This window comes from Saccostrea cucullata, unplaced genomic scaffold (genome assembly GCF_032062105.1).
Source record: "Saccostrea cucullata isolate Sc308-1 unplaced genomic scaffold, CSIRO_AGI_Scuc_v1 ctg914, whole genome shotgun sequence".
Classification (NCBI taxonomy): domain Eukaryota; kingdom Metazoa; phylum Mollusca; class Bivalvia; order Ostreida; family Ostreidae; genus Saccostrea; species Saccostrea cuccullata.
Genome location: NW_026924391.1, coordinates 1 through 12,969, shown reverse-complemented (window position 1 = coordinate 12,969; position 12,969 = coordinate 1). Strand labels below are relative to the sequence as shown.

General features: G+C 32.2%; 1 protein-coding gene across 1 annotated transcript; it reads right to left on the bottom strand.

The window, feature by feature from the left end:
* Window positions 1–4,905: 4,905 nt before the first annotated feature.
* Window positions 4,906–10,469, bottom strand: LOC134266346 (synaptotagmin-17-like). Its single transcript, XM_062748593.1, has 4 exons — window positions 10,158–10,469; window positions 8,734–9,588; window positions 6,494–6,614; window positions 4,906–6,186 (listed from the first exon to the last, which is right to left on the bottom strand). Exons 1-4 carry the CDS (start codon window positions 10,176–10,178, stop codon window positions 5,834–5,836), a joined length of 1,350 nt encoding a protein of 449 aa, XP_062604577.1. The 5' UTR covers window positions 10,179–10,469; the 3' UTR covers window positions 4,906–5,833.
* Between the last annotated feature and the right edge of the window lie 2,500 nt (window positions 10,470–12,969).

The window sequence follows — 12,969 nt, the reverse complement described above, 5'->3', positions numbered from 1 at the left end:
GTAATGCTGAATTGATATATAGAATATATAAAAAAAAACATAATTTTTTTATAAATGTAGTTTATTATAGATGAAAATTCATACATGCAATTTTGTGTGCACGTGCTTGCAAGAGCGCGCAAATAGCAACACGTGAAATGGCCGAATATTTAATTGATATAGTTTTGACAAAACCTAGAACCAATTGCCTTTTTATTGCAATTTTTAAATTTAAAGAATATTTTTAATGAAATGCTTTGAGACTCATAATATATATAGAATTAGGAAAACATAAATAATACATTAGTAAAAACATTAACTTTTTAAAATATGACATTAACTTTTTAAAATAAAATGATTAAACCATTGGCTGAAACTAAAAATGTAATATCTTTCTTTTTTTTTATTATATCTTTTTTTGTACAGATTATAGATAAAACATTATATAACAATTTTCAGAAAACCATTGATGCTGCAAGTGATTGGAAACTTTATTGTATAATATATGTAAAATATTCTCCCTTGGTTTTCAATCAAACAGGATGGGATTTGGAACATAGAAAATAAATCCATAAATTGTACAGTGTATTCACGAAAGTGGATCAAATAAAAATGTTCAATCCAAAAGTAACATTGTTTGTTTGTCTGTTAGCATTTTTTTATTGATATAAATCTAATAACTATCAATTTTTAGCATGCAGATTCATAATTATTAGATAGTCGAAGAATCTGAAACATATCTTTATATTCTGCATTTTGAAGTATCATAATTAAAACAAGGTCAATATTAAATGATCAATCAATTAATTTTAAAACTGACAAAATGTTTTTGCGAGAAAAAAGAAAGAGGGCTAATTTATATATTGTACCTCATGTACCACTGATGTTGGTGTGAGTGAAATAAAAATGATGATGATGATGAACTAGTTTAAAGTCGGACGACACGTTCCTCAACTTTATGTTTTATATCTCTAGCTATTATATATATGTAAAATATTCATATTTGTACATTTGTCATTCTCTTTTGATTTCTACATTGCTTTCAAAATGTTTTTAAAAATAAGTGGATATGTACAACAAAAATGTTGATATATGCCATTTAAAGGATTGCCTATTAGGGTTATTAATGAATATCTTTTAGGGTCAGATATATATATATATATATATATATATATATATATATATATATATATATATATATATATATATATATATATAAGCACATTTTACAACAACTTCTACAAACTGCCCTAGGTATGGTCACCATGCACATCCATACATGGTTTTACGTGCGTGTACTCTCTTTCATATACTATAATTATTGTGCGCTGCATAAAATAATGCTATTGCATTAAACTTTAAATAAAGCTATTAATTTAAAACCTTTTTAAAATTTTGTTTTCAACCAAAAATGAGGATGAGATTTGGAATATAGATATATATAATGGACTTCTACAAGAAGGTATGGTCACCATGCACATCCATACACGTGCGTAAACGTACGCTGCATTCTGATTGGCTGAAATTTTAATCAGCTATAACTCCCTTGGTTTACAACCAAACGGAGTGGGATTTCTTGAAATGTTATGGACAAGGCAAAATTTTACATGTATATGAACTTCTACAAGATGAGGTATGCCACCTTTTGAAATTGAATGTGCATTTATTTATCAACAATAGTAAAATTATGCACTTTGTGCGTGCACGTGTAAATTACCCCCATCCCTTCAAAAAAGCTTATAAATGCCAAACACATTTTAAACATTTGTAACTTTTTTGAGCGTTGCCTGTTTTATTGTATAGAATACATATAGATAACCCCTAACAAGATTTCATTTTTCCACTGTTAATGTTATATTGTATATTGTAATTTTTTTCAAAATATATAGATTTCTTTTCCCGTGTAGGCAACAAGTTGAAATTTTGTTTTTCCTATTTTTGGACAATAAAGCATTCACTTTTAACAAATAAAGTAACCAAAATACCTTATCTTATCACGCGTATTCATAGCAATCATTGATTTTCATAAAATTTGAATGAATTTCTTGGTACCCTTCTGGGTGTTTTAAACGTTGTCTTTCATATACCAAAAGCTTTTGAAAAAATAAAGTTTTGTCTTATTTAATGAAGCTTAAAAACAAGAACCTTGATCATCCTTATATTTTAGATATATTAATTCAGCACCAAAAGGGAAAAAAAGTTAATCTTTGTTGGGAGCGTTTCGGCATCCCTGGAAACATGACAGTGCAGCAAAGATAGCACTTCGACATGAAATTACTTTATTCAAAATTCTTAACACTGATTTGAAATATCTTGTTAAAATTTACGTTAATTCTCTTACGCAAATTTATTGGAATTTTTGTGATGAAAGTAAGCTTTATGCTATCGAAAACAAAGTTAACATATCACGTGACTTCGGTCTGAAACGTCAAGACGAAGTAATTATATCAAGAATACGTATTGGTCACTCTAAAGTTACACATGCATACTTACTGAATCGGGAGTCTCAGCCGGAATGTATATCCTGTGATTGTCCGATAACTGTTAATCATATTTTATTAGAATGTTCTGATTTTACGCCCATTCGAAGTAGTCTTTTTGGTAATGCAAAAACCATATATGAACTTTTTACAAATGTTAATGTACATGCAATTTTGGAATATTTACATGAAACTGATTTTTACAATAAAATATAGCTGCAATTATGTAGCCCTCTCCCTTTTTTTTGGGGGGGGGGGGGGAGAGAGGGCTACAACTCCTTAGGATCTCCGTAATGGTGCAGAGCGGGAGCGATTTCGGCTCAAATTGTCAATAAACGTCTATTTTATTTATATGTCTTACCTGGACCTCCAAAATCTAGTTATCCAAGACATAAATCGATCCAAAAATATACAGAACAATCCATATATCAGTATTTTTCGTGTATGTCAACATCACAGCTTAAATTTATCCGCCATGTTTACTGACCTTGACAGATTTTATTTTCGGACAGCCAATGAGATTAAGGATCTATAGGGAGCGGATTTCTGTGGAATTACCTTATTTTAAGCCTAAATATCGCTGTTTACGAAAAAATGACACATGGAATGATTTTATTTATCGATGTTTAGTGTTACTATTCATCACAATTATTTATAAACATCGACATTTGCTTTATTGAGTTATTCTAAATTTCAAGCGCAAGTCTCAGTACGTCACTCGTGAACTGTCACGGCTGCTGAGAAAGCGAGAAGAAAATACACAGATTAATTTTACATGGTTTTCGCGTTTAACGAGCTATGATGTCGACAGTGAATAAAAATTCCGTCTTATTAGGAGTAAGTTGAATGTAAAAACAATTTATTTTGCCTGCAGTCACCCGTATTTAAAAAATATTTTTGCACCATTACTGAGATGTTGTGGAATTGTAGCCCTTTCCAGAAAATGTCAGATATAAAAATCGGAGAGGGCTACATTATTGCAGCTAAATAAAATTTAAAATTGATTAGAGCACTTTTATGAAATATATTTAGATCATTTTATTTTTAACAGTTTACATATTTATAACAGTTTACATATTTTTAAATTTTAAGTCCGTCGGATGGGACATTAAATGGTGCCCCGTGTCAGGGATAACAACCCCCTTGGCACGCTAAAGACCGTTTCTCTGGAGTTCGAAAAAGAGTAGGCTCATTGGGGGCCGCCAGAGAAACCAAAAACTTTCACAAAACCGGTCAATAAACAAACTTGTCCGCCGAAATATGGCTGAAATATTGAATACTCGGCGTTAAACAATATAAATCAATCAATCATTTCCCAGAGAACTTTTTGACATTGTTGTTTATTTCTTAAGGGACTCCGATCCTCAGCCAGGAAGGACAACTCTTTAATTTATCAATTAATTCAAAAAGTCTCAAAATGAAGCTTGAAAATTAAATATTTTCATGCAACAATTTTCATTATATACCTCTCAATGTGCTTCAAGGTTCTTTGAAGGTCTCATAAAGGTCTAATTAGAAGTCGAAATTTTTACACCGTAAAAGCATTTTAAAATTACAGATATCAAGAAATTGATGTTCATTTTAATCTAACCATTGATACTAATGTTTATTAACATGAAATGACATTAGAAGTGGTTTATGAAGCTTTGTAATGACAGGAGAATCTTTATACTCTTTGCATTGTAAAATAATCAAAGTGAATGAAAGAAATTGTATAAAAATTGTGGAATTTCCTCAAAAGCCTGGATACCCATGATTTTTATTTTTAAAATGTGTTAATTGATCAAATTTGAATTAGAAAATGCATAGCAGGTGTTTTTATTCGCAATTTCTGAAAATACTTTTGAGATTTACTTCTTTTCTCTATATAACATGATTAACTTGAAAGATGAAGTTTGAAGAATTTTAATATGGGTAAAAACAAATTACTTTGAAAATTCAGAGACATTTTTGTGAGCATTTTCAATTAGTCAATGTTTGATTTTCAGAACCTGAGGATCGGAGTACCTTAAATGTGTGTTTGTTGATGTATATATGAACTCTGTATATGGTATTCATAATGAACTTTTACTAGAAGCGCTGACTTTTACAGTTGACGAATTACTCTCACACTAGGCAGTGTATGGAAGCTCTTTTACGATATAAATATTTAGCCCAACCTTTAATTCAACGAAAACAACGGGCTATTTCAAGGCACAGATAAGTTGTCCTTGAAGAGAAGGACAACTATCCTACCCTCAAACCAGGCCTTCACATATAAGTGGCCCTAACAACTAGAAAGGTTTTTTTATCCATTATCAATTCTGTACCTCCGTAGATGATACAGGTTTAAATGTCCAAGTAAACAGTCAACTGTAAAAGTCAGTGCTTCTCGTAAAAGTCCAATAAACACATGAGTGAAGATATATGTACATGTTTACTTTATATCCTGATAAAAAAACCTTTTATACATACAAGCAACAATTTATTGTCTATCCTTACAAGGTGACAATGCTTTTCAAACACTGCGGTAAATTATCTTAGTAATACATATAAAAAAATATATATGTGCAGAACAATGTAACATTTCTCAGTTATTGTTTACATCAAATTGATATACATTGTGCGTATAACACAACCAATGCTATTAACACGACTGTAAAATGTCTGCTCAAACTGTATATATGATCTCTAAACAAACCAACATGACGTATTACAGATGATTTTAAGTACTGTAAATCACTATTTATTCGCGAGAACTTTATTTTCGCGTAATTACGCGAGACAATATGCTCGCGAAAATTTCATTCTCGCGTTTATTAGTATTCCTTAAGATTATATAGAGCAATGTCCAGAATTCGTGAACATTTTGTCCCGCTAAAAAAGATTCAATGACTCTCGCGAAAATAAGGTGTCGCGAAAATTAAGTGATTTACAGTATAGATAACGCATATCAATCTGTTTGTGCCTCTCAAAAATTTACAATATATATATTTGATGAGCAGTTAATGAAAATGCGATGAATTTGTCTTTTACTATTATTTAACCAAGTGCCTGAAACACGTGATGTAGTAAAGGTATTTGCTCTTGTTCCAAGGTGATACAAAATATTTGTGAATATCCTTTTCTTACATGTAACATTCAATGGTACCGGAAAACATGGTGTGAAATCTCTCTGAATCAAACAATACTGAATTCAGGCAATATTATGTTTAGTCTGTATCAAACAATGAACAAAGTCCTTAAAGTATGACATTTCCACTTTCAAACGTCTTTACATAACAAAATATCAAATATTACTGCACAGATATTGGCTTCTTGTTTTGGCAGATATGGAAATTCTTGTCAGCAACAGATGTTTGATATTAACCTTCACTTTGCTTTACGTAAACATGTCATGGAACTGCAATAGAAGCAGGCGACACCTGATCGCATTCTTGGCGAGATCTAAGCGAATGCCACTGCGCAACTGCAGAACGTTGAGAATTCAACATCCGGCTCCAGTGGGTATATTCGTGGGGTCCAGTTCCATATTTCCCCAAAACAATACGACCAACGAAATCGTCCTTACTTTTTGAATTGTAGTCCCAGACTGTGACAACAATACTCGTGTTTTCCAATTGTTGTGGCGTAATATTAAAATTTATGGATTCATTAAACACCGGATCAATGGTATTTTTCTTCCCGGAAGTTTTCTTGGTTTTGATGGGTTTTTCAAAGTGCACCATCGTTATTTTTACGAAGGGATCTGTCAATGGACAAAACAAGGTCTTAAATCTAAAGTTTGCACGTTACATGTATGATATTCAATAACAGATTAAAATTGTGTTTAGGGATCCTGAAAACGGTTAATAGTTATTTTTTATCAACTGAAGAAAACAACACAATTCATCAAGAAATAACTCCTCAATAAAAAATAGTTCGGATTGTTCACTTATTTTGGCTAAAGCAAAACGTTAAAAACCAAATTTATGAAGTGAAATTAGGTTTATTGATCCTTAACCCAAGTATCTAATAATAATTAAACAAACCGAGACATCAACAAGAACACTGACCTGACCCGCCAATCATATCTGTTTGTAGAAGTTGTTTTGCTTTTATGACGTCAATATTTAATCTCCCGGCCGTTGGTAGGTAGTTCAGAGACAGCAGTATTTCTCCTAAGTCATGTCTCTCCTACAATATTGATATATATTTTTCAAATCAGAGTGCCTTGCTTTTGGTATTCAGCGGGTGTGTATAAAAATTATACACGTTAACTACAATTTTGTAGGGTTATTAAACTTTTACTTAGCGTTACTTTCCGTTACATGCCTTTTTTCTTTTTTTAAATGACTTTTCTTCTTATAATAAGCAGAGTAGCTACCTTGCATAGATATACACCTTGTTTTTTTTTCACACTTCTAGAATATTATGTCATATGTGATAATTGAGCATTCTGATAACAGTTAAAAATTCATATATAATATGTCATTCTCAATTTAATAGGATTCGTATCCTGATAATCTTTTTTAATATTTTAATTCTGAATTCGTTCAAGAATGTGGATGGATCCTACAAATTTAACACATTATTCTTGTATATGCATACTTGTATTACCTGGGAAATTGCTAAATAAAGCACATTATTGTCAAATATCATTGGTACTTAGAGCTTTTAGCAAGTCATTTTAGCGAGCTAAATTCATAGATATGATAATCTAAGTTTCGTGATGAAGTGTAAACTACACATTGATTACTCTTTTTTAGTGCTTATGTTGTACTATTATGTATTGAATTAATGAAAAAACGTACAACCTCTACATACGTACTTACCATTACTAATTGTAATTTTATTTTGCTCTATGTAATACAAATTTTGCCTTTTTAAGAAGTCATTTTTTGTGCATCTAGGGAATGTACTAAATCAGAGGGCTATATTTTTTAAATATCCATCACCTGATGGATGAAACTATGTTTAAAAATCCATGATTCTACGATAGACTAGTTTTTCTTGTAAGTTACAATTTAAGATATAGTAACGTTGTATTTATTTTTAACAGTACAATTTCAAAAAGAATTAAAGATGAGGCTTTTTAAAATTCGACACATCGTTTCACACTTTTTTTTTAGTTTTAGAAAAATGGGTATGTAAGCTTTTTGAAAGCCTAAAAAAAAAAGAAAACCCTACTCTTTGTAATAAATAGTTACATCTGAGCACAAGACCTACTTTGTACCAATCAGTTAGGAAAAAAGTCTTATTAACTCAGAACAGTTTTTAAACTCAGTTTATGTTACTGTTACATATGTTTTACTTTTAATTTGTTCATACGATTGGCGCACATTGCCAATTAAACGTGTTCGCTGCATTTGTTTGTGTTGTGTGTCTAGTGTGAATGTTTTTGAGAGATCATGTGACATTGTTTTTGTATTTCCACGTGTTTCCGGTTGAGTGATCAAACATGACCTTACTGCTCACCATAACTGACCATTGTATCAATAATACGCATGTTTTAACAAACTCGTGCACTATATAAAGCAAGAATCCCGCCAAATTCCACAACCCCAAGCTGTTTGTGCCTTTATGGTATAAAAGACTCAAGTTTCAACTACCGATCGATTCAATCGATGTTTATTATTTTACAACTTTACTACTGGATGCCTGGTAAGATGTACATCGATCTTGTTTTTCATTTACTTGTTAAATGTATGCAATAATGATCTTCTGCCAGGCGTATCAATATTTTAATTATAACTTGTCGGTAATGTTTAATTCCATGGTTCGTGTATGTCTATGTCTCTTGTTATGAACGGGTGTTATGGGTGTGTTTTTCGATGTGTTTCCTAGGTTTTTCTTGTTCAGCAATTAAATATGATCGATTGTTTGTTGTTCAACGTTCCTCTCAAGAATTCTTATTGAATAATTCCCATATGGAAACGCCACCACCTGCCGGTGGAAAATTGCAAATTTGTCCCATACTCGGCAATCGGGGCCATTGAGCTGAGAGATCTTTTTCGTGCCAGCACCTAATGCGACAGGGGACTTCGGTTTAAACGGTCTCATCCGAAGGACCGGTCTCCACATCCCCCAGTGGGATTCGAACCCGTGACGTAAGGATCTATTCCTTATTTTGCGACTCTAGAGCAGACGCTCTAACCACTGCGCAAGCGACGCTTTTAAATATGTTATAAATTGACCAAACTGGTTTAATTTGTTTTCTTTGACGGAACAAAACCGAGACCCTGTGACATTACACAAACTGGTCTTTTTTGCTTACATTCACTGTTAAAAAATTTATTACTTATTAGGTATTTACCTTTGTACTTGGACTGAGGGGTTTCCACATATGAACGCCTTTGAGGAGTTGTAAGTTTGTAAGAGGTAGGTACACCTGACCTATGATACAGTGGCGGGAATACTTATCAAAGTCTTTCACCAAAATTTCTAATGTTCGCATCTGCACTTCACTATAAGGAATTTCAAACATGAAGTATTCATTCCATGTTGGCTCCTGTGTTTTGCGCTGAACAGACGTTTGTTGTGAATTTTTTTGGTCTGGAAGTAGACAAACTTTACAATACGGGTTAGAATGAGCCATGTCTTGTTTATTTTCATCAAGGGAATAAGGTCTGGGGAGGTCTTTTGCCTCAATTATCTTTACCACCAACACTTTGGTAGATACCTCGTAGTTTAATCCTATATGGATTTGACCTAATTGGTATTTGGCTAACTTTTCTTCATCTGTCAAACACGGTTCAGATTTATCTTCTTCATATAAATCTGGTTGAAAGTTTTCAACGCTGATTTCGGTTTCACTGGGAAGGCGTCGGCGATGTTGTTTAGGCTGAACACTTTCGCGATTTGCAGCCCAGAACTCTATAGGTTTCATGTCAATAACGGGTGTTGTTGTGCCTCGTCGGTATTCTCCACTTAGTTGTGAAGCCGAAGAAACCGAATCGGTTCTTGACGACATATTATCTGATTCCATTCTCTCCCTGAAGCTACGCATGCTATCGGTAGCAGAACTTGTTGAATCCAGTCTTACAGACGATTCTCTGAAGGAATGCTGAATGTCTGACTTGGTCAATTTTTTCTCACTTCCGAAACAGCAATCGCAACACTTGTTGTCACAACAGAGAATTTCATAAATTTTCTTGATGCATCGGGAAGACTGGAGGGAAAAGAAATCCAAGATAATATATTCAGTGATATTTCTGTTGGATACTAGGTATTTTGAAAAAAAAAAGTGAAATTTTGCAATAAAAAAAATTGCTATTATCCTTTATTATCAAAAAGCAACGAAATAAGTGAAAAGTACATTTCGTTCCGTTATTTTCTATTTCCATTAATGGTGTTTTAGTTCTGGTGGTTTAACATGAGAGCAAAGTGATAAAATAATCAATAAATGAAATTCACAGTTGCTCGCAATAGGGTTTCAAGGCTGTTGGTGTTATTTAATTACTTTTTCAGTATTTGCTTTTTTTTTAAATAAATAAAAACTTCCATCAGTTACGTTTAGCACACATAAGTACAGCATAATACAGCACTACATAATTATATCATTATATTAAATATCGTTTCATATTAATTGAAGAGCATAGTCACGCGCTATCTTAGTTGTATTTTTTAAATGCAAAATCCAAAATAAAATCAAAATAAAATGTTATGAAAATTTTTAAGACAAATACACTGTTTGGGAATAATATTTTTTTAAATACAAGAAATTTGATATCAACTTACTGCGCTCAACATGGACGACATCTTTGCTGACGATGTCACTTGTAGTCCGATCAATATACAGCTTGTAGTTATTGACAATCTCCTTGGACGATCGATAGCAAAGCCATCTGAAAGAGTCCAGATTTTATATATATTAAATCAACTCTTCTCTTGCCAGTCTTGTCTTGTCCTTTTCATTATACAAAATCAACGGTTACTTTTATTCCAGTGCATGTGTAATTATACTTTTCATATTGTTGGCGTCACATCTGCCGGCTGCCTTTAATCATTTAAACATTCTGGAAATTCGATGTACAATTTCACAAAAACATCAATAAATCAGATGTAAAAATACAAATGAAATATGATTACTGTAGCTCTATAGTCTCCTTAAGACTTAACCATCACGTGATCAATAAATCTGTTTTATGTATTTTTTCCGACTCTCGTCTTGAAGTGAGAGAATTTAGCTATTTAATCTTTGATAGAAAAGGATGGATTTTTCAAGAGCCCTCTGGCTCTTATATTGATTTTCTGAAAAAAAAATATGGGGAAAAATCGACATAAAAATGTTCTTTCTGGTATTTATCAACATGAAATACACCATGCGCTGACTGACAGTTCAAATAATTTGTGTTTAATTTCCTCGTGATTAAAACTTGCTTGCACAGAGGAATATTTGCAATATTCATCAACTCTCTTTTCACAAATAAAAGATTTAACTTCGAAAACAAGAAAAGTTCATTTACATTGTTTTTATTTGCAAAGTTTCGGGTCCAAGTATTATTATAAATACACACCACTAGAGCTACAGTCCTGTCAGAGACTTCTGGTTTTAAAAATATGTAATCCCTCTATCCATATTTATAAAAGTTGTATTTTAATTTCAACTAGTGCTAATTGTAACGGGGACCGTTACAGATGTTCCCCAAACGCTCCCCAACTCCCTTTTATAGTCATATTCCTTGTAAGCGTAATTAAATAAGACAAACTTTATGCATTTGAAACTTTAACAAAGTTTATCCAGAAGTGTACCATGTTCATTCAAATTTTATCATTGCACACTTGCGCATGTTAATGCATGTGCGTAATGACCATATCATATTCGTTACACAATCTATATATTTTAATATGCTAAATATTAAAGTATTTAATCCAAAAGTATATAAAAAAAGCTCATTCAAGTGTATTTTTGATTTTACCCATTTCACGTGCACGCACGTGCATACATGTGCATTGTGACCATACCTTCTTGTAAAAGTCCATTATATATATCTATGTTCCGAATCCCATCCTGTTTGGTTGAAAACCAAGGAAGTTATAGCTATTTAAAATTTCAGCCAATCAGATTGCCTTGCACGTGCATGCACGTGATTTCATGATAATTGCTATATATCATTTTGTAGGATATCCTAATGCATGCCTATGTTCAAAATTGCAAAGGATTTCGTCGAAAAACAAGAAAGATATTGAGACTTTAGTTTCAGCCAATCAGAGCGTAGCGCACGTGCATGCGCGTGAGATCTTGCCATATTGACCACGTGATCTTGTTTATATTACTAATACATCCTTACATTATGAGTTTCAAAACATTTCATCAAAAAATAGAAAAGTTACGGCAATATACATTATATTGGTCATTCACGTTGCACGTGCGCGCTCTTGCAAGCACGTGCGCGCAAAATGACCTTCGTTCCGCAAATCTACATAACATGTCTACTGACCCTAAAAACATTTCATCTTAGTTGGATGTGTAGTTTACGAGATCATTCGCGGACAAAAAAGTGCCCAGGAAGAAGAAAAATAATAATAACTAGACTCTTGTTGCCATGGCAACAAAAAAGTCTTCCGTTCCTGTATGATACCGTTTGGATTGTTTTTTGTATGTAGAGAAACGTGTACATTATTTAATAAATTTAACATTGTAAGAAACTAAGTATGTCATTTCGGTACTTGCAGTCCTTTGATTTTTACTGCAAAAATGAATGCATCTGTTGTTCTTCTGCATGCTATTTTTTTGGTTAAGAAGCATATTTTAACTGTCTTTAAATTAAAAAAATAAATGCGGAGTATCTAGAAGACAACGTCTCAGAACTTGCGGTACTTTGATTTTCACTACAAAAATGAAAGTATTCACCATCCTTGATGAATACACATGACAAATTATAATACGTGTTTATATGAATTGGATTAATTTTTGCATTCAAAGAAAGATTTACATGTATATATAAGTCAAAGTAAAATAATATAGTTAATATCCTTTCAGTACTTGTGGTACTATGATTTTTATTGACTGACAAAAATAAGCTTCCATAGGCAACTTATTGTATGCATTGATGTTTGTGTGTAGGAAAACATGCCTGTTTATACTACATACATGTACATGTACACTTTAGTGAGAAAAAGGTTGGTATCTAAATCATTCCTCTCAGTACTTTAGGTACTTTGATTTTCATTGCAGTTATGTTATCTTACTCCTAATTTAAATGAGTCTGTATGTTTTGATTTTTGTATGCAGAAAAACATGTAAACGTAACCTTCGTGTAATTAAAAGTAAGAAATGCCCCTTTAGTACTTTCAGTACTTTGATTTTATAAATGCAAAACGAAAGTAGCTGAAATCTACAAAACGTGTGATCTGATTTCAAAACAAATTATATATTTGGCTATTGTGGACATATCTCTATTATACCTAGAAATATCTTGAAAAAATTATTTCAAACAAAAAAGTCGAAAATTGACCGAAACACAAATTCACTTCCGGTTCGGACAGGAAGTAACGGAAACACACGAAAACTACGTCAAAACAAAGAGAATGTGATGATCTAAGAGTC